Source organism: Sprattus sprattus (genome assembly GCF_963457725.1).
Source record: "Sprattus sprattus genome assembly, chromosome: 7".
Lineage (NCBI taxonomy): Eukaryota > Metazoa > Chordata > Actinopteri > Clupeiformes > Clupeidae > Sprattus > Sprattus sprattus.
This window is the reverse complement of record NC_137926.1, coordinates 34,888,603-34,911,994: the sequence shown is the minus strand read 5'-3', so window position 1 is coordinate 34,911,994 and position 23,392 is coordinate 34,888,603. Positions and strand designations below refer to the sequence as shown.

The 23,392-nt window shown below is 42.9% G+C and overlaps 1 protein-coding gene across 1 annotated transcript in view; it reads right to left on the bottom strand.

Annotated features, from left to right (window-relative positions):
- Positions 1-224: 224 nt before the first annotated feature.
- LOC308368587 (metabotropic glutamate receptor 8-like) overlaps positions 225-23,392 on the bottom strand; it is a gene marked incomplete at both ends in the record, with an annotated part of 38,871 nt that continues 15,703 nt past the window's right edge. Inside the window, 8 exons of the mRNA XM_080842786.1 lie at positions 225-274; positions 384-630; positions 1,863-2,798; positions 3,220-3,359; positions 14,055-14,255; positions 20,347-20,484; positions 20,701-20,855; positions 21,212-21,347. Of these exons, the coding sequence (XP_080698912.1) occupies positions 225-274; positions 384-630; positions 1,863-2,798; positions 3,220-3,359; positions 14,055-14,255; positions 20,347-20,484; positions 20,701-20,855; positions 21,212-21,347 (2,003 nt within the window). The remainder of the gene's footprint in view (positions 275-383; positions 631-1,862; positions 2,799-3,219; positions 3,360-14,054; positions 14,256-20,346; positions 20,485-20,700; positions 20,856-21,211; positions 21,348-23,392) is intronic.

Genomic DNA, 23,392 nt, shown 5'->3' with positions numbered 1-23,392 from the left:
CACTGAATATTTACACCAAATTTAAGAACTATTGTGACAGCTCTTGTTTTTCCATCCTCACTATCGTTCGCCTTTAAACCCTTTACGCAGGGCACTCTCTTCTGCCTGATTGCAAGTCATAGGGGGTCCATCTCTCTTCGCCCTCTTGAGTAAGACGTGTCCTCATTAAGAACCAAGTGAGATCCAACTCTACATGCATCCGTGTGTGAAGCACTGCTCTGGTTTCACATGGCGTGGTTGGTGTAACTCACGTACGTGTTCTTTGAGGGTGGCGCTGAAATGCAAATGGGAAAAAAGAACTGCTCACTCGTTTTCAAACAATGAATAAATGGGTCATTCTGCACAGACAAGGAAGAATATTCTACAACTGGGGCTGTACTTACAGCTGCTTCCCTTGGGCTCACAGAGCTCTGTCTTGGCCTCACCGTTGGGCCTCTCACTGGCCAGCTGGCTGAGCTTACTGGTCATGGTGGCAGCGGTCACGATGGCCTTAAAACTGCGCTTGTGCTTGGGCACGTTCTGCTCCGGGTGGAAGAGGATGACATACACCTTGGGCATGTAGAGCATTCCCAGGCAGACAGAGGCGCTGAGGCTGAGGGATGTGGTCAGTGTCATGGTCTGAATATACATCTACAACAAAAGGAAACAACCATTCAAACAAGTGGATTCCATAATTGGATGACATGAGAAAACAGACAACATTAATCATTTTCATCCCAGTGATTCCATGCTGTCACTAGCACGACTGGCTCTAAAGGATCTCCAGCTTCAGCAGCATCACACTAACACAGAGAGAGCCAGTGGAGTGTGTGCACAGAGCCATAGCTGACTTGTAGTTTGCGCTCAAATTAAGATGATTGTGTTGCTCTCCTGGAAACAAGTGGGGCCTGTAAATCCTTTATGAATCTGACTATGTAAGAGAGTAGAAGTCTTTCCTGTGCACACATAGTGTATTTTTGAAAGTACATGGTGCAGAATGACGAGATCAGATCTGCATTCCAGCTGAAGTGGGAAGAGCCATCATGGGACTGTCAGCGTCTGTTCTGGTTTCACTGATCTGATCATTGAGTCTGTTACACAGAGACAGCTACCAAGTGACAGGGCAAAATAGCACACTTGGGAAAAATACGACAGCACAACTGAAGTCCTTCCAAAACTCACAGCATCACCATGCTAATGAGTTCTGGTGGAGAACACAGCGCGGAAAAACAGCAAAGTGCCATTATTGAATCTGATTCTCCACTGAATTCCTGGACATTACAGACATAAATTGACTGACACTGCACACGGAGGAAATCTCCAGTGACAAAAGGGACTTTGAAACCATTTTTAGACAAGCTTTTTACGACCAATTTGCAACACCATTTCTAAGGGGCTTCCACATTCCTATGGGTCTCTTTCTAAGACACACAGCTGGGCTAGTTTTTGAAGTCGACTGTCGCTGAATAATGAGGGCCCATAAGATTACTATTTCAAAATTGAGAAGAAAATATATCAGCACCATAGGAAGATAGGAAGCCCAAAACATTCAGATTCCTATCCTAAATCATGGAGTCTTGGAGGCTATTTTTACAGGTAAGGGCATTCACCACAATTGTCTATATTGGTAAATCTGGAATCCTCATTGTTTAAACATGAGTATATGGATGGCTAATAAGGAGGATAATGGAGGATTCTCCTGAAGAGAACAGGCACTGAATATACCAGTGTGTGTGTTTCTTATTATTCAGGAGCTCTCATTGTTTTAGCACTAACAGTCTAGAACCATCATCTTATTATTCCTGTCACATAAAATGAACCATCGCCTAATTATCCAAACCAATGACCCAAAATCAGGTATTGGAAAATCTGTTCAACCTCACCTTTTCTTCTGACTGTGCTGTTCCAAAGAAGATGGGTATGAATGCCAGCCATATAATGCAGGTGGTATACATTGTAAATCCAATGGGTTTGGCTTCATTAAAGGTCTCTGGGACCCCACGAGTCTTGATGGCATACACTGTGCACGTAACAACAAGGAGGATGCTGTAGCTCAGCGAGCAGATCAGAGCCAGGTCCGAGATGTCACACTTGAGCGTCCCGCGGGCACTGGATGGGTCCTGGGTGCCCTGCTCGCCGTAGTCGATCACGGTGTTTGGCGGGTCGGCCAAGAACCACACGAAGACACCCAGCAGCTGCACCGAGATGAGGCTGAAGGTGATGGCCAGCTGGGAGGGGGGGCTGATGAAGCGCGGCGCAGCCACGGAGCACTTGCCCTGCTCAAAGATGCGGTGGATGCGGTTGGTCTTGGTCAGCAGCGCCGAGTAGCTGATGCTCATGCCCAGGCCCAGGAGGATGCGGCGGAAGGAGCAGGCTGCCAGGCCCGGCGTGGAGACCATGGGGAAGGTGATGGCGTAGCACAGGAAGATGCCCGTCAGCAGCACGTAGCTCATCTCACGGCCTGAGGCTCGGACAATGGGCGTGTCGTTGTAGCGCACAAATGTGACCATCACAATCATGGTGGCCAGGATTCCCAGCACGGCAAGGAAGATGGGCAGAATGACCCAGGGCGAGTGCCAGTCCATTTGGATGATGGGGATGGCCGAGCAGCCGGTGCGGTTCAAGTTGGGCCGCTGTTCGTACGGGCACAGCTCACAGGTGAACTCACTGGCCTGGTAGTGGAAGCCAGCGCACATCTCACAGTGCCAGCAGCATGGCACGCCCTTCACAATCTTCTTGCGTTCACCTGTCTGGCAAGGTGTGCTGCACACAGAGGAGGGCACAGAGTAGTCTCCACTGGTCCACTGCAGGACATCCATCTGGTTATGGGGAGAGGTGGACATTCATGTTGTCACTTTGGCTGACTCTATTTAAATCTATAATAACAATGCAATGATATCTTTGTCTTCAACAGTTCTAACATGGTCCACTGGACGTTTTGAGTGTTTCTATTACTGCAATAGGTCACACTTCTTAAAAACATTTGGTCCATCTCAACATAATTGGCTGACTGGATAACAGCTTTCCAGTTTTTTTCCCACCTGTATTTCCTTAAGCCCTTCTGTAGGCATGATAATTACATTGGCAAGAATGTCTAGAAGGGTAACAATTATGAGATTCTTTTCACCGGTATATTTTTTCTTTTCACATAACAGAACGGAAAGACACAGGGAAGATGTGGTTTCCATCTCATTTGCATTTCTATAGTGTTGAGATGTATACAACAGTAAAATGACTCACATCTAAATGTAATCGGTCTATCCAGTGACCAATGACTTTGTATTCTCCTCCTGATGTGTTGGAAGACTGGTACTGAAAGATGTCATATCGTCCAGGAGCATCTCCGTTCTCATTGAACACAACCGGGGTCTTGGCACTCCCTGCAAGGGTGAAAGTGAAGAGCAGGTTTTTGAACAAGCATCATTTTAATAAAGATGTATACGCTATTGTGGTGTGAGACGGAGAGTATTTATGTATTCTGCATAGGTACTGCATTGCTATTTGCTCTATATGAAAATGCCCCCTTGCCCTTGAATTTGCCCCCTAGGTAAAAGAGAAGAAATTATCCCAAGAGAGTTCTACCATAATATTACTGTTGAACAAATAATGAGAAAAAGACAAGTGATGGATGGTGTCCTGAGACTAAAAATCCATCTCTTCTGCCCGTGAGCAGGATGCTGGCTGTTAGTCAGCCCAGGTGATGGAGGCTCAAGCAGTCAGACATATGACCTGGCATTCACAGGATCAGTCAGACATATGACCTAGCACCCACAGGAGCACCCTGGGCCACAGCTGCCCTCTCTCACTGATTACACTCGCTCTTAAAGCAGGCAGTGTACATAATATTAACCTGTTCTGCAAAATCATTCAAGGCAATGAATTATTCAGAATAAACACTTGCCGTGGAGCCAGAGGGAGGCGCAGAGGGGGGCGGGACGTAATTATGAATGTGGATCTCAGGAGGCTGAGTTGCATGCATTATTAAAGCCTCTGCACTGCAATCTGAGCAGCCAGCAATGGGGCTTGTGCTATTAGATGAGGCAGCCTGGGATTCCTATGGTGTAGTGGTCACGCTTAAAGTGAGATAATCTCTGGGTTATAGCTAAAATCATAATACAGTTGTTCGCCCCAAACAAACGTGTCATTTTGTAATAATAATTTAAGCCCACTTGAGGCTAAGAGAGGCAGGTTTTGTAGCTGAACTATCACACTGTAGCATGTTGGGGATGGGTAATGGAACTCCCCTCTGCAAGGAGGAGGCAGAAGAGGTCTGCCAAGTACAGCCCCGACCATCTGGCCAACGTTCACCCCAGCTGACCGACTGCTGCTACCAGTGTGACGAGCCTGGTTACCCAGCCCACGATTGCCCAGCTCCAGTGCCGAAAGCAGTCACCTAACATAGCAAATGACACTGGAGTCCAGCGAGGGCAAGAAGAACGGACCCAAGGATCAATGAGCCAGTGGCCAAGCTGCTGCCTACCCTCCAGCACTGAGTCTGTGTGCTTCACCGCCCCAGTGACCCAGCCCACTGCCCAAGCCTCCACACCAGCACTGAGTCTGTGTGCTTCTCCGCCCCAGTGACCCAGCCCACTGCCCCAGCCTCCACACCAGCACTAAGTCTGTGTGCTTCACCCTCCAGTGACCCAGCCCACTGCCCAAGCCTCCACACCAGCACTAAGTCTGTGTGCTTCACCCTCCAGTGACCCAGCCCACTGCCCAAGCCTCCCCTCTAGCACTGAGTCTGTGTGCTTCACCCTCCAGTGACCCAGCCCACTGCCCAAGCCTCCACACCAGCACTAAGTCTGTGTGCTTCACCCTCCAGTGACCCAGCCCACTGCCCAAGCCTCCCCTCTAGCACTGAGTCTGTGTGCTTCACCCTCCAGTGACCCAGCCCACTGCCCAAGCCTCCCCTCTAGCACTGAGTCTGTGTGCTTCACCCTCCAGTGACCCAGCCCACTGCCCAAGCCTCCACACCAGCACTGAGTCTGTGTGCTTCACCCTCCAGTGACCCAGCCCACTGCCCAAGCCTCCACACCAGTACTGAGTCTGTGTGCTTCACCCTCCAGTGACCCAGCCCACTGCCCAAGCCTCCACACCAGTACTGAGTCTGTGTGCTTCACCCTCCAGTGACCCAGCCCACTGCCCAAGCCTCCACACCAGTACTGAGTCTGTGTGCTTCACCCTCCAGTGACCCAGCCCACTGCCCAAGCCTCCACACCAGCACTGAGTCTGTGTGCTTCACCCTCCAGTGACCCAGCCCGCTGCCCAAGCCTCCACACCAGCACTGAGTCTGTGTGCTTCACCCTCCGGTGACCAAGCCCAACACCCAAGCTTCCACACTGCTGATGCGAAAAATGGCTTTCTTGGGACTTGCTGGAGTTTTGGATTTTTGAGATATCTACCTCCTGACACCTCCTTCCATGCTAGATCTCTACAGTATGAGAATAGAGATCTCTACCTCCCGACGCCTCCTTCCATGCTAGATCTCTACAGTATGAGAATAGAGATATCTACCTCCCGACGCCTCCTTCATTAGATCTCTACAGTATGAGAATAGAGATCTCTACCTCCCGACGCCTCCTTCATTAGATCTCTACAGTATGAGAATAGAGATATCTACCTCCCAACGCCTCCTTCCACGCTAGATCACCACAGTATGACATTGTTTAGGGCTGTTGAACTTAATCTCATTAAGTGGAAATGAAAAAGCAGCATTGAATCATCTATCTGAATCATGGTGTATTAAATTACATGGTAGCAATAATTGCTTGGAATTCTAGTTTTCAAAGTACTGCAAAGTGGTAATTAGGGAGACATTAGGGCAGACATTTTCCTGCACCTTTGTAAACCCCAAGGTGATCAACATAACAGCCTCCTTTCCCAGACCCTTAGCCACTCAACCAGCTCTGAGTTAGTTGGTATCCCTGTTTGCGTTTATCTTTATGGCTCCCACTTTGATCTGCTGTTGTTTGATGCTGTGAGGTCATGATCAGTTCAGGTTCAGTTTCTAAATCATTTTCATGTAGACACTTAGTGTTTAAGGCCTGTGCTTCTGAAGGAGAGATACTGTGTGTATAATGGGGAACATCTCCAGCTCATTAAATTCATCTGAAATGGAGCATGGTTGATGAGTAATATGTTTGAGATTGGCTGTGAGAGGTCAAAACAGACTCATGGATTTAAGCAGGGATACAGAAGGACATGTGTCCCTAACCCCTGGGGCTTGAGGGCTATCACAGACTGAAAAGGACCTGAGACACTCATCTCAATGTCTGTGGGTCTCAACCTGTCATTCCATTTAAAAATGCATGGAAGGGGAATAGATGCATGCAGGGCGCTGGGTGTGATGAGGGCATGAAATGAATTATGTACTCAAAGCAAACATAAAATGAAGCACAAACATAATACAAAACTTTTAATAAAAATTGAAATAAAAAGGAAACATCAATAGATAAATGACGATAATATTCAATTGAGAGAAAGCAGGTGCAATTTCAAGCCATCACTGAATGGAGGAAATCCAAAGCAAATGGAGCTCTTATGAAGCTCTAAATGGTGTGGATCTGCCTTAGGAACAGGAGGTGACAGATAGTACCAGGAACACAGTTCAAACAAAGCAAAACAAAATGACATATAGTGCTTATTTACGTGATTTCAAGGCTATTGGAATGAAAACATTTCCTGTCATGATAATAAATAGGGTACATCCCAAACTGTTTCCTGTTTGGAAATCATGTAGCAAACTGAGCAAGCACACCTAAGGTCTTATAAATGTCTGTCCTTCATTCCTTTGTCCTCGGCGAAGGGAGGATTGACAAAGAAAGGAAATTATAACCAAAATCATTTTAGTGCATCTATCACTTTACCAGCATAGCTACATCTCTACCCAGGCACCTCTGCATGTTTTGGGGCCGTGAAATGTATCTGTCAATTTAGCAATAATACATTTTGTGTTGTACCTACATGCTTCTAGTCAAATTTGGACATCGATAATTATCAATTTCTCTCAAGTACTGGCAGCGGTTGATTCACAGAAGCTGATGGCTCTGTTGCTTGAGGAGTTTTTTCCCCCCTCCATCTATGCGAGTGCCAGTGAATTAAAGACTTGAGTTTATTCTTACATTTAGTCTAAATTCCATCTTCCCTATTCTGAAGTTTCATATAGGTTATCCTTTCCTACTTCTTTCCGTCTTTCTATCAGCTTGGCAAGTGAAGGTCGCTCCTCACCCCTCTACCTTCACAGCTACAGTTAACATTTCTACACCTTTTGCCTTCTAAACTTTTGTTTCACAGCAGCTGAGAAGGGAAAAGCTCTGGGGTAGAAACTGTAGTGTGCCTGTGCTGTGGTGGACCTGAAGCGTCTGTCTGTCTGTGTGTCCGTGCTGTGATGGACCTGAAGTGTCTGTGTGTCCGTGCTGTGGTGGACCTGAAGTGTCTGTCTGTCTGTCCGTGCTGTGGTGGACCTGAAGTCTGTCTGTTTCTGCTGTGGTGATCATGAAGCGTCTGTCTGTCTGTCCGTGCTGTGGTGGACCTGAAGCGTCTGTCTGTCCGTGCTGTGATGGACCTGAAGCGTCTCTCTGTCTGTGTGTCCGTGCTGTGATGGACCTGAAGTGTCTGTGTGTCCGTGCTGTGGTGGACCTGAAGTGTCTGTCTGTCTGTCCGTGCTGTGGTGGACCTGAAGCGTCTGTCTTTCTGTCCGTGCTGTGATGGACCTGAGGCGTCTGTCTGTCTGTCCGTGCTGTGATGGACCTGAAACGTCTGTCTGTCTGTCCATGCTGTGATGGACCTGAAACATCTGTCTGTCTGTGCTGTTATGGACCTGAAGCATCTCCCTGAGGGAAGCAGGACAAGCTGATGATATCCAGGGTGGGATGGTTCCCTCCATATGTTTGCTGCTCCACCGAGGCAGCGAGAGCCAATCATCTCCTGCCGCCAGTGACCCTTTCCCTGGTTCTCCCTTCCTCCTCCTCCGGGGGCCGTGCCACCTCCTTATCTGAACGGCACACTGACTGATAACTAATGACTGAGGCAGAGGCACCCATGCCACCATCGTTTGCAGTTTCCACCGGAGCAGAAGCAATTTGTGCCGAGTGCCCAATCTCTTGAGGTGCATATCGCTACCATACACAGTTCTCTGTCAACAGTAATGAGTCATTCAGATTCTCGTTCATTTCTGTCAGTTTATGTATTATGTATTTGCTCTTTGAGTGTACAATTTGTTTCTTTGTTTAGAATGTGCATATCATGCTGTTTCCATTTAGATTCAGATGTGGTCTATGTACTTATCTGTAAGCAATTTCAATCCAACATTTCAGTCTTTAGATTTTGCAATTGGAGATATATGTATATATGTATTTGGATTGTATTGGTCAGTGTGCTGAGAGGAGACAGATGGTAACCAGTTTTGTTTGCGAACAAGAAGAGGAATCTTAAGTGGCTGTGGCTTCTGATGGTTGTAGTGCACCCCTTGTCATAATACTCAGGCTAGGTTAAGTATGATGTGACAGTGAGATGTTTTGCCACTGTGGAAAGACCCAACCAACAGCATAAGGAATTGATCTTTTCCAAATCTACCACTCAACAGGTAGACTCCCAGCAGCAGCCCTTAACATGCCCGAGGGCTCAACACAAGGCCAGTCTCAGTCTACAGCTCGTCCCCAGTGCTACTCCCCAGTTATTGGTATTCCCCACTAATCTTCCACTGTTTCATTCCATCTCATGCCAGTTGACCTAGCCCCATCCCTCCAGCACTGACCTCCCTTCCCTCTGCCTCTTTGTCTTGTCTCATTCTGTACCAGCACAGCTAGTTATGAGTGTTCTCCATCCCTACTTTGCCTTCAACTATAGTGCTCTCATGTTCAATTGTACATGTTGTGTTATGTAGACCAGGGTTTCCCAACCCATGGAATGGGCCGCGGAGCACTATTGATTGGGCCGCAATTTTTTTTTTTTCTCAAATTTTCCATGAAGAACTGGTTTTAAATTGAGAGCAATGGGCCTCATTCTCGATCATTTTCTGTAATTCTTCAGAAATGTTTCTTACACGACTTCGTAAAAACAACGTAAAGGAAACGCTTCTGCTGCATTCCCGCACGCTTGAAAATGCGTTCATAAGCAGCCGAAGTCTTCTCAGCTGTGTTCCCTCGGATTAGTTTCTTAAATTGATGCGGGTTCTCGTGAAAGTGGATTTGCATACATACACGCCCCGCCAGCTCCTTATTAGGGCACGCAGCCATAGCCACGTGTGCTGTCGGAATCTCCTGAATCAACACGAAAGCACCTCGTAAGCGTAAAGCGAGGAAAAAACGCAGATCTTTCTTAACCAGTGCAGATGTGGAGGTACTGCAGGATGTATATGTGTCCATTCTATTCCACTATGGCTATTTTAACGCAATTGGGTTTAGTGGTTATTTATTTATTCACTTACATTTGCAGTGTTCGTGTACATTTACATTCTCATTCAGTCATTTAACAGACGCCTTTGTCCAAAGTGACGTACAAGGGAGAGAACAGTCAAGCTACGAGCAATAGAGACCTAGTGTAACAATAACTAATACCTTGTAGAATCATGACTATAAATGTGAAACGTAATTGTTAATGATACAAATATTCTCGTATTTATTATTATTATTATAATTATAATTATTTTAATCCAAGGATGTCTGTAGAGATGACGTGAACGCAATCACCAACAGGTTCTCACAAATTCAACCGTTAACACTTTTAACACAGACAGTTTTTTCGACAAGGCCATCTTGTGGTTATTTGCGGAATCGCATTGAGGAATCTCATTCGGGAAGATTCCGGCAGAGTTACCACTGCTATTTCGCGTTCTGAAAGTCTTCTGAAGTTCAGAAGAAATCCCAGATGAGAAAACTATGGAGAGTGGCAAATGTTTTCCAAAATACCGAAGTGAATGTATTGTGGCCGAGATTAATGTGATACAAATACTTTAATGCAGTTAACGCAACTTTGTTTACTTCCGGTGTGCGTTGACCACTGACACGAAACTGGCACGTGCCTGCTGTCAGTTAGTAGTGATGGGAAGTTCGGATCATTTTACCAACTCAAATCTTTGAATCTCGTTCAGTAAAAAGAACAAAGCTTTTTTGGAGTCATTCTTTCATTCTAAGGGGGGCGGGGGGGGGGGGGGGTGTTGTTCAACATTTTATAGCCAATTCCCTGGCCTTAATACGTCCACTGCAAACACGTATCATATTCTCATCATATTCATGTGAAAGTGAACGAGTCCTTTCTGTTTCCTCTTCTGAGCATATGCAGGTTACGTGAAAAATTATCCAAAGACCCGTATCCGAAGACCCAGTCAAAATGAACAAATCATTTCTGTTTTCTCTAGCCATGATGAGCCTATGCAGGTCACGTGAAAAATGATCCAAAAACTTGTATCCGGCAGATGAACGAATCGTTCACCTCCCGACCGTGTCTTTGGATCAATGTTTCGTTCTTCTGCCAACCGAGTCTTAGGATCAACATTTCGTTCATCTGCCGGATACGGGTCTTCGGATCTATGTTTCGTTCTTCTGCCAACCAAGTCTTTGGATCTATGATTCGTTCATCTGCCGGATACGGGTCTTTGGATCTATGTTTCGTTCTTCTGCCAACAAAGTCTTCGGATCTATGATTCGTTCATCTGCCGGATACGGGTCTTTGGATCTATGTTTCGTTCTTCTGCCAACTAAGTCTTTGGATCTATGATTCGTTCATATGCCAGATACGGGTCTTTGGATCCTTTTCCACATGACCTGCAAAGGCTCAGTACTGGTAGAGGAAACAGAAATGAAATGACGTTCTTTTTCCGACTGGGTCTTTGGATACGGGTCTTTGGATCATTTTTCACGTGACCTGCATTCAACGAATCATTTCTGTTTCCTTGGCTTAGCCTATGCAACAGTCCAGATGCATGGTCATGAGAAAAAGAACGAATCTCTTTTTTAGAGGACTCGTTACTCCCGAGTCCTTGTAAGGATTCTTTCAAAATGAAGGAATCGTTCAAGAACGACACATCACTATCAGTTAGGCAGGAGAGACCGAGACGGTAGTGAAATATGGAGAGAGCTAAGGGATTGTTTGGCGGAAAGTTTCAGTTTAAGAGGCAAAATGACGGAACTATCGACAAATCAAAAGTTGTATGAGGCATTTGTCAAGCTGAATTTAGCTGTCACAGAAGCAGCTTGTCTTTAAGCCATCACCTTAATGCAAAGCACCCGACTGAAAGCAACCCCAGGTTAGATGATCGCCAACCAACACTCCATGACGTTTCTAGGAAAATAACTAGACCAGTCCGTGAAAAAAGTTACCAAAGCTGTATCAGTTTGGGTTGCCGGTGACTGTCACCCCTTCAACATAGTTGAAGACGGTGGGCTTACTGAGGTGTTCTGAATTGCTTCAGGGGATAATTCTTACGATTTACCGTTGAGTGGCAACATTGTGTTATGGCATAATTCCTTGCTTGACGGCGAAAAAAAAATACCATTAAACAACAGTGTCTAAAATACACGCTGTCTGATGTGATTAGCCTACTTGTAAATGTATAGGATTCGACGGACGTCAGTAAAGTTGCATTAGTGCTGTTTTTGTGCGTTATCATTGGAGTGGTCATGCTTTTCTGTGGAGAGCTACCAACTCAAACTACTTTGCAGGAATGATTGGTGCTATTTATGTTGATAATAGATTGCAGCCACATATTTAATTCATTATTTAAATGATTATATTTACCTATTTGAACCCATTAATTTGAACCTATTTGTTTGCATGTCTGAAGCATCACTTATTTTAATTAGGCCTACCTGAGTGGTCTTGTTTGCATGTTCCATCACTTGTTTTGAGTACATGCTATCTTTTGGGTCTTTTCTGGTTTTATTTCCTTGCTTGTTTGCTGTGCACAAATAGGCCAAATAGGTTTTTATGTTGTTTTCTGGTGCACAATACAATTTTGATGCAATATCTAGAGTTAGATTTTCTTTTATTAATTTCTAGGCTTCCACCTGTGGCAGGTGCTGATGTTGCTTTTTGTGACCCATAACAGTCACGTATTAATTAGAATTAATGGATTATAGATTCAATTAGCCTAATGGAATATAGATTCGCTAAAATAAGCGGGGTGTCTGTTGGGCCCCGACCTGTTACAAATATGAAAAGTTGGGAACCCCTGATGTAGACCATTCTAATGCTACATTTTTCCTTTCTCCATCCTCTGTCACTGCTCTGACCCGTGCTGGGGTCCGCACCTCTTAGCCAGCCAGTGACTCTGTCCCTGGTATTCCCTTACCGCTCTTTCCAAGGAGCCTTGGCACCGCTTTATCCTGTCTCTGCAACACTCTACCAAATGTTTCTTTCAGATCCCACCCAGGTCAATGTAGGCAGTCTATGTAATAGATACATTATAATTTGATGGGGTTTTGGGTCTGTCAGTCAGTAGACTGTGTTGCAGCCTTGCTGTTGATCTTTAGTATCTTCATCAAGCCTATACGCCTCTGATGATGGCACAGCCTGACATGCATAGGAGTTCATGCAGACTATTTCTTAACCCACTCTTCTAGGATCGTTGCAGCCCCACTGCAGAACATAACAGTCTGTTGGATCATGCACTGAACCTCTCAGCCAGGGTCCTCTGAAGCCTTTCATAGCGATAAGATCAAACTTACTGGATCTTAGACCAGATCAGAGCACCCTCTCTTTCTGAGCCGTGTTTGTGTAGTCCTGGCCTCTCCTTCTGGGCCGTGTTTGTGTAGTCCTGGCCAGGTACTCCTTATTTGTCTGCATCCTTTGGGGTGTATGCACAGATCCTGCTTGAGTCTTGCCAGTGCAGTCAACTCCTGCATGATCCCTGCATGGCGTTTTAAGACCCTGGCCAGAGACCGTACTAAACACAATCATCTATTTCATCTATTTGAATATCTTAGGCAAATCCTGAACTCAAACTCATGAAACCTGGAAATGATTGAGACTGGGCCTTTTCACACAGTCTCACTGTAGGTTTCAGTGTTCTGGTACCAGTTCCTTCAGGCTTCTGTGCTGTACATATCTGGTACATTATCCTTCTGTGTGTTTTTCAATGCAACTGTATTTCCCATCTACTGGCCTTATTGGAGGTAAGTGTAAAGGAGAGGGAGAGTTCTGAGATGTGGGCACTGAGGCAGACATGACTGTGGCTGAACCGGCAGTCTACCACTGGGTGCAGGAGCTGTCAGTGTGACTAATTCTTGGAGATGGGGGTTGAAGTTAGGCCACAGATTGTCTTGAAACAGCCCATCACTCTTCCAAAAACAGCTCTCAGGGGCACTGTAGAGGAAGCCCACCTCAGTGAGAACACAATGTGCCCATGCATCATCTAGCTCATTCAAACCTGCTGTTTACTGTATGCTAATATGCTAATGTGTCCAGAATAAAAACAATCGTATTGGCAGAGATAGACACACATGTTGAGTTTCCAAAAAAGTAACTCCTTGCCATCTCTTAAACTGTACCTTACACACACACACACACACACACACACACACACACACACACACACACACACACACACACACACACACACACACAAAAAAACATGGAGCATACTAGACATTATATTTAAGTTGCTAGCAAATATGTGGTCTCTGGACTCTGGACCATGTATATAAGTGCACTAGCGTGGTACTTGTCAGCCATTTCTCTCAAGAGGGAAAGTTCCATAGCACATGTCAACTGAGTTATCTGACAGCTGACAGTGGAAGGTCATGAGAAGGATATGAGAATATTTTGACTCTGGAATTTTACAAATGATCCTATGACATCATTTAGCCTACTACTTTAAACTGGAAAATCGTGAAAATGGTCATAATCCAATTTTTATTCCAATCACATAAAACATCAAATAGTTCTCTGTGGCATTTTGATCTTACTGCTTTGATAGTCACGCTGGCATATTTCAACATATTTTTTTCATGGTATTCATTTGTAACTTTTCAGTGATGAAGATTAATGGCTGCCTAATCACAGCATGAATCATTCTCCAGCATAAGGTTTTCAAAGTGACTTTTTAAATGGTGAACAACATGACATTTTACACTCACCGCTGAAGTTGACTGCCCGGATGTAGTTAAGCAGTTTTTTGCCATCCACATTACTCATGTGTGGGCAGAGGCCTGGGTATCCTGAGCAGAGGTCCTGGTGCATCTTATGCAGAGCATGGGACATGGCATAAACAGCGTCCATCACAAACTGGACCTTCCCCTCCTGCTCAAAGGTAGAATCTCTGCCAATTTTCTCCAGTCCTGTGAAAAAGGTGATAGATGGAAAGTGTGTATATATCACATTCAGGTGTCATTCATATTGCCCTTTCCCCTTTGTATGAAACTTAGCCAACTGGTAATTATATCACATCATTTTGCGAAATTTATATAACACATAGATGAAACCCCAACCCTGACCGTGAAGCAGTTCCATAACAATGCCCAACTAAAGCTAGCAGACTCTTCAGTCCACCCAGGTTCCAAGACAAGACGCTGCCGTTGGTTCTGTGTTCCCAGAAGCAGTAGAGCTGAGAGACAGTTTAATCACTTGGTGTAACATCTTAATTAGATGTAATTTATGAGCAAATTTAATTTGCTCTGGGACTGCTGTAACTCACATTTTTTTTCCGATCATCAGTGAGCAGATGGGATGTCACTGCTCAAATTAGAAAATGAGATAAATGGCAAATGACTGCTGCTAGTATAATTGTTTTAATAATGAAATTAGATCATTGTAATAGAAAAATCTATCAAGACAAACAGCATCCAGAAGACAAATGAAATAATGATTTCTATGCCATGTTATAATATCTTCAGTTGCCAGTGATGATCAAAGATACAGCTTCTAACTCAATATTAATCATGCAAAGGCATACACATATCTTGAAACAGTACAAAACAATGTGAAACCTATGTCCCAATGGACCCCAAAACTGGTTTGTGTTTGTCAGTGGTGCACCAGATGCTGGTTAAACTAGTGAGGGTAGAATAGACCTCCAACTCAACCCCTGCTTCCTGAAATTCAAAGCTCCTGGCTAAAGTGCACCATGAATTTCAATTGCCAGAATAAGCATCCTAGGAGATGAGGATTCAAACATGAACTCAATCATTCATTACCAATGTGCTAACCATCCTCACATTTGGACTATATTCTGATCCCGACTCCAGATTATATCCAACTGCAACAGATGAGCTGGTGAAATACACTAAAATATAAATATTCTGATGGGTTTCCAGCACTTGGTTAGTCTCCAGAACGTACAGATGATGGGTGTAGTATATGGGTGATAATTAATCATCATCATCATCATCATCATTGTTTATTCAGGGAGAATTGACTGAGCACAGGGCTCTTTTGCAGCAATGCCCTGACTGAGGCTACAGAATACAGAAGAACAATAAATAAACAAACCATAGCAAAATTAGGATACAATCTTCTCGAACACTAGCCATCAGCCATCCTGAACACTAGCCATCAGCCAAATTAGGATTTAGTCATCTTGAACACTAGCCATTAGCCAAATTAGCCTTCAGTCATCTTGAACACTAGCCATCAGACATCCTGAACACTAGCCATCAGCCAAATTAGGATTGTGCCATCCTGAACACTAGCCATTAGCCAAATTAGCCTTCAGTCATCTTGAAAACTAGCCATCAGCCATCCTGAACACTAGCCATCAGCCAAATTAGGATTGTGCCATCTTGTGACCAAGACATGCGGCACAGCTCACATCTTGCCAGAGAGATTGAGTTAAAAGTGCACTGATAAACTGCATTTATTTGTGTTCATATATTACTTTATTACTTAATCAGTTGTACTATTCTGGCTGAAAACCTTGGTGTCAGACCTTTAGTGTCAAATCAGATGGTTACAAAATCTTTAAACAAATGAAAAAGGTCTCTCTTAGCAGTAAAGCTCCAGATCTTGCTTCCTGGTGACCATTGGCCATTGCTGCCATGGCCATTTACCATTGCAATGTTATATCATTTCCCAAGGGCATTGTGTGTGTGGCCATGTAAACATGTCACCTTTGTCTACACAGATTAGTTTACTGAGCTTGCAGTGAGATGCAGATGTAATCATGGCATCCTATAGGTGGAATGGGACAGACCTGAGGAAGAGCCACTGCCCCCCCCCCCCCCCCCCCCCCCCCCCCCTGTCCAAGCTCAGTAAGACATGATGAAGTGCCAACATGGAACCTTTCAGTCCCGAGTGGCATGTCTGTGAGAAATGTAATTAGTTCAATGAATTCATCATTAGTAATTGCTACTTCTAGCTATCACCTCTGAGCCCCTCCCAGGGAAATGCTTCATTTGTCTTAATGTGGACCGTTAGTCATTCCAGAGTAAAACAAAAGGTTATTGTTTATTAGCGCTCATTATCAACGACACAGTCCACATTCACCGGGATCAGTTGAGTTTAACAAAAAACAGCAGGAGGCTTAAATGTCAAGACAGTCGGTCCACTAGAGCCAATGTCAAATGTAAAACTAGAAAATGCATTTCCTGAAGGAAATACCAGTGCATGAAATGCAAAAGTTAGGAAAGGAAGAAGAAAAGAAAGAAGAGTGAAAGAAGGAAAGAAGAAAGGAAAGAAGAGTGGAAGAAGAAAATAAGAAAGGATAAAAGAGTGAAGAAAGGAGAGAAGATAGGATGAAGGAAAGAAGAGTAAAAGAAGGAAAGAAGAAAAGAAAGAAGAGTGAAGAAAGGAAAGAAGTGTGGAAGAAGAAAAGAAAGAAGAGTGAAGAAAGGAAAGAAGAGTGAAAGAAGGAAATAATAGTTGAAGGAAAGAAGAAAAGGAAAGAAGAGTGAAAGAAGGAAAGAAGAAAGGAGAGTGAAGAAAGGAAAGAAAAGTGAAAGAAGGAAAGAAGAGTGAAAGAGAAAAAGAGAGTGAAAATATTGAAAAAAGGAGATAAAAATGGAGTGAAGAAGAGAGATTGAGTGTGAGAGAAAGTAGACTGAGAGGGATAGAGAGAAAGATGGAGAGATGGAGAGAAAAAAAAGTAGAGAATGGAAGGTGTCTTAATGTTCCTAGTTACAGTTAAATTGAGAGGGACAGAGAAGAGGTTCCTTTGATTTGGCGCAGCTGTCAGTGAAGCACAGGTGCAAGCCAGTTTAAAGACCCTATTATGATGTCATAATGGCCCAATGTAAGTCAATGGGAAAATTTCGATTCGTTTTTATTTAATATCTTAAAAAGTATAAAGTTTAGAAAAGTGAAAAATGCATAGCATAAGTGTCCTTTACAAGACCTACGCGACAAAGTTTGAATGAAAATGCCTAGGAATAACAATACAGGGCATTTCATGCACTGTAATAACAACATACTGTATACATTGGTTGTAGACAGAAAGTGAATGGAACATAGGAGTCAGTTGTGTGTTTTTTGTTGTTGCTATTTTTATGTTTGAAATGTCATGTCCCATGTAAACCCACCTAGTCAGTGGTTCTCATAGGATCTGAAAACAGATGATCTTCTATACATGGCTGCTTGCCTTTGACAATCTAGCTCAGTCTGAGACATTTAAGGCAAACGTACACTGGCCTAATAAAAAAAAAAAAATCAATCCTTGATGGTGATGAGAGATCAGGTGATGTGCACATAGTCTAAATGTTAGGAATTTGAAGCATTTTGTTTGTATTAAGGAGAGAGGGCATATGATTTAGATAGATTTACATGGAACAAATACAATGTGAAGGATTGTAGTATGGAAACTCTCTAATTAATTACAATTATGTTCACTTGGACTCCATATGTTGACAAATAGAAATCATCTCATAATCTCAATAAGATTCAGATACTAACACAAATATATTTTTTTTCTGAAGTGTTACTCATCTCTCAAACATACCCACTATCTCAAGTTGAAGGAAACATAAACTTAGATATTCTAGGTATGTGTACACATGGTGAATGTCAAAAACAATTATTCACACAGCTTGCACACACCATCCACCAACACAGACAAGCATGTTCATGCACCTAAACATTGTTACGACAGGGAACAAAGAATTGTCTCACTTAAGCTGTTATATATAATCATGTCCGAAAAATAGAAAATAACTTTTCTGTGCACCCTTCAGAATCACTGTCAAAAGCAAACGGCAGTCAATTTAAAAGTCTTTCTGATAGACCAATAAAGGTCTCCTACAGTGAGTTCACTGGGTGGGACTCAGCAGGGGGCATATCTCAATCATATTTTTTGACAGTCATGTTTCTTGGGATTTAGTCGAAAGTAGCTATGTTACGGTAACTTCTAAAATGATAAAAATGTCTTTCCAGATATGAAGACAAAGAACACACAATCAAACATACAGTAAACAGCTGGTTTAAATTATCTCACAATCTCCACAAATGATCTCACACACAATCTACACAAATGATCTAACACACAATACACAAACTCCCAAGAGTTTATAGTCTAGATGTGTGTGTATCTAGATGGCTGTGCACATGCATATTGTTTCAAAAATAATGGTGCTGTCACTTGCTCTCTAGTGAAATTAACATGATCACAGTTGGCTAAATGTATGATTTTAAACAATAGCTAGCTAGCTATCTAGCCTCAAAACACAGGTAAATCGTGGAGGATGGAAACATATTTATGTCTAAATCTCAAAACTCTGATGTTACAGGCAGGAGTCCATATGTACCTCAAGTTTCATAGTCTCTTTGACCTAGCATGGGAGGCTATACAACTCATAGCTCATGCCATCCCACCCTTTGATAGTTCAGAATGCATCATAGGCTAGCTTGCATATTAGTATAGATTTAAAGTCTCCCTCCGTGGGGTTAGAATGCTGAAGAAATGCTCAAGTAGCACTCCAACTCACCTTCTGATACCCATCCCTTACAAAGACAGCAAAAAATGCTATAACATTTTACCAAGATATGTTCCTGCCACTTTATGTTCCAGAGAGGTTCACGGTTGATGACCAAATGTATTTTCCAGCATCAAGCTAGGACGATATTTGATTGTTTTGCTAGGATAATGTCTGTGTTTTTTACTTTTCATTGCCAGATCAAATCACTGGAGCAGTATGCAGGGCCAATAATAGACAGTCAAACTCACAGAGGGAGCTTCCCTTTTCCCACTGTGATACGCATTACAGGAAGAGTAGTTATTATTATCATACATGCTTTCACATCCAAACAAAGCTATCCCTTTTTGAGGGAAAATCAGGGGTGTCAGCCTGTCCAGCAGCTTGCTTTTGGCAGAATGCAGGCATTTCAGAGGAGAGACCATTTGAGAGAGCGCCATAATGACAAGAATGTAATTATCTCTATTTTGTCAAGCCATACTGCCAGAACAATGGCAACTGCCACAAGAGAGTTCAACTGCTTTCTGAGCACAGGAACATCAGACAACACAGAACAGCAGAGATGGAGAAGTAGAGAGGAAGAGAACCAAACACACGCAGACCACTCATGCACGCACGCACACACACAAACACACAAACTGGCACACACAGAGGGAGAAAGAGACAGTCTACTATCTTTCTACGTCTGGCAAACAATGATGAAAAATTTAAGAGAATCTGCTATTTGTCTGTTTCACTCTACTCAATATAGCTGCTGACTGTATTGTGATTGTTCGTAAATAAAGACACTTTGTAACCTTCTTTTAGAACATATGTAGCTGTTCATAAAATGTTTAATCATTACAATCTGCTTTCATAGTTATTGTTTTGGTATTTAAAATATGCTTTTTTCCAAAGCAAATTCATCTTCCTTGATACAAGAAAGGAACAGTTCAGCTCACTGGTTTGCACCGGTTTGCTGCATATGCTTTATAAAGATGATGCATGCTGAAGTGAAGCACTCGTGTGTGTTTCTGCATGTGTTGGTTCATTGTAAAAGCAATAACAAGTTAAGTGTCCTGAGACTACAAAGCAGTATATTACATATATACTCTAAACCATATATACCTGCCTCAAACTATGGCCTAATGGTGAGTCCTTATGATGATAAATATGGTAACAGCTTTAGACCCAGGATAATGAAATACTGATGCCGCATCACTTTTAACAATGCACACACACACACATACCCACTCACTCACTGACTCACACAAACACACACACTCACAGACACACACTGAAAACTACAACCCAAATCCATACTGTGGATCACCTTTAGTTTGGACTGCTTGTGATTTTAATCTGCATGTTGATTGAAGATGTTCAGTGAACTAAATCAGTTTGTATAAATCCCTTTTGTAATAATGCAGATATTCCCAGGCAAAGAACAGCATTCAAATGATTGATTCTGAGCCACCAATGATAATACAGTTTATGTATTTCACATTTAATGAATGCAATATAACATCACACTTAGACACTATTATCTTACCTGTGCATTTCTTCAGACTACCTGGCCGTTTGGCATGCATGCCTAACTTGCACTCAAAGTTTTCTTCCCAGAATTCAGCAAACCAAACGTTGCGCCGATTGTTGGACAAAGAACGGCTCTTGAAGTACCTGTCAAAAGCTACACACACACACCGATGGATTTGAAGTGACATTGATTGGAAACTGACTTTATGTATTTTATTTCATCTTTACTTTATCATTGCCAAACTGCTAAATATCACTTGGTTTCCTTTGTGTCTTCAACAATCCATGTTTCCACCGCAGTCATATACTGTATATTGCCTTGTTATCGTCAAGTAGATGCAGTAGAGCAGTTCCTTGGCATCTCTCCTACCAGACACTGATGCTCTCTTTGGCAGGATGGTGATGGCCCCCTCTGCTATGTCCTCCTGATGCACCACGGGAGAAACCTTGGAGCCCCAGCTGTCTGAACCCACCCACAGGAAGTGACCTGTGAGGTTGTTGCGTTTGGCAGCTTCTAGGATCCGTCTACACAAGGCAGAAGGAGCAAAAATAATCTAATTTCCTAGCCCTGGGAAATATGTCTAGCTACACTACACTAAGACAGAAATATATCTAACTACCCTTCACCTAGACAAAAAAAATATCTAGCTACAGTACACTAAGACAGAAATGATGCTAGACTTTTGGTGAAGCAGGAAAAAACTTCATCAAATCACTTCATGTTGATCTGACGTTATGGACTACAGTAATACTATTTACAGTTTCATCAAAACAGGTAGGGAGAATACTCTTGCTTGGAGATTGTCCTTGAAGTCAGTTCACAAAGAAATGTAACAAGAGGGTTTGAAGTTAAAACATATAAGAGTATTTAAGTAGCATACCTGATGTCATCCTCATTAGCAAACGTAATGACTGCACGTGCGCTAGGGGTCTCTAGCAGGCGGAGGATGACTCTGTCAAACTGGCCAGGCGTGGGCTCCCTGGGGATCCTCTGGGACTGGGCGATGCACACCGCACCTGTGAGTGAGGAGATGAAGAGAGATGAGGGGAGGAAAGAGGTAATACATCAGGATGTAGGGGAGAAGAGAGAAAATGAGAGAGATTTTGAAATGGGGGGGGAATGAGCAAATAGGGATGGATAAGTGTGGGGAAATCAGGAGTGAACAGGAAAGATAGGGAGAGAAGCCAGTGAGACAGAGCATCCATTGTGATTAGTCAATAGACAAGAGCTAAATGGACAATTGCTTTTGATTGTGTGATTTGTGATCACTTTTACTGCCTTCAGACATTCCAATTCTCAGCGGGAGACACTGATATACAGACTGCTGCTGAGCTAATGAACCAATCCATTCAAAGGAAACACGTCAGAAAGTCAAGTCAAAGTCACATCTCCAAACAGTTAATAAATCACAACAAACAAATGAAGGTGTTCAATGAGACAAAAAGGTGTGCGAAAGTCAAACTGTCTGTCAGTGTATGCAGTATAAACAACCAGGGATGAGGACACAATTAAAATGTAAATTTTGACGTTCAAAGAATGCATCTTTTTCGGACAATTTTAGAACCATTAAGATGAATCAGTGATTCATCTATTGTCTTTGCCTAGAGGAATTCCCACTGGAAGCTTGTGATGTACATATGATATGGGCTGGGTACTGAAAAACATTTAACCCAATGATGCAAGGACAGGAGAAACAGGCCCTACTTTCTCATCCTTTCTCATAGATAACGTAAGGGTTAACATGTCCACATGTGACATATGTGTCACTAGAGTCTGAGTCTTCAATAGCTTACAAGAGCATCAATTATACATTAGCACTTTAAAAGTTAAATTAGAAATCTGATTAATTTGAATTACTCAATGTTGGATAACTTGGACACATTGTCAGTTGTGCTTTGTTGTAACCTTTCAAGATCTTGAAGGTCTCATTTTAGATTTTTTTTCTCAAACCAGAGAACTCGTAGTTATGGTGATTAAATATAACAGAGGCGAAGCCAGTACACATCAGCATCAAGAGAAATTAGGGGAGCATAGATTGTAAAAGTGCAAATTTAATGAAGAAATCTCTCACTCTTCACATCAGACCTGTATCTGTGGGGTGAGCTGATGACTACAGTGTGTTCCATCAACGCTCTGGTTCCATTTCCAATCAGGTGAACCGTGGAGTCATTAAGAGCCACAGCCCATGCACCTAGTGCACAGTAATTAAATAGATAAATGATTGCCCCTCTTTATAAGAGAGAACTCTTGATAGCTTGGTTACAGATTATAGCTTGTTTTCTCACTTAATCATCTGATTTAATAGAGAATATTAATCTTCAGATGATGTTCATATTGCCAACAAACACTGCATTATGGTCTGACTGGGCTCTAATGAGACTCAGGTCCAGGTTGTTTCGAATAATCACAGATACTAGTAGGTGAGAGATACATTTAACCCTAAAGTTTTGGCTTTTTAAATCATAACAATTAGCAAAAAGAAATATCTTTTTCGCTCATGTCCAAGTATACAGACTTTATTTTACATGATTCTGCTTGGTCAATGGATGATGAGATGTCAATGCAGTAGATAGAGATTCAATTTAATATTGTTATGACCCTGGCGGGTTTAGGCCCCGCCCTGTGATATTTGCATGCCTGTTCTCTGTCTTTACAACAGGTGATTGGAAACAGCAGGTGTATCCTTGATTTGATGGGCTACAAAAGCCCTGATCAGCCGGCAGACGAGAGAGAGCCTTGGATTCCTGGTATTTGGTTACCGTTGGCATTTGGATAGTAATGGGTTTTGGATACTTGTTGGTTTTCGTTCTTTGTTGTAGGATTTTGGATTATCGTTGTTGTTTGTTTTGGATTACTATTTAACTGACTTTACATGACACCTTTTGTTTCTATTTACAACACTGACATTCACCACACGTTTGCTTATAATTAATAGATACATAGGTATATACCTGAAACCCTTAATAAATAACTATAATAATAAATATTAGTATTATCATAAATTCTGCGTGTCCTCCCCTTTATGTTTCATGCATGTGAGCCGTGCACGTAACAATATCAT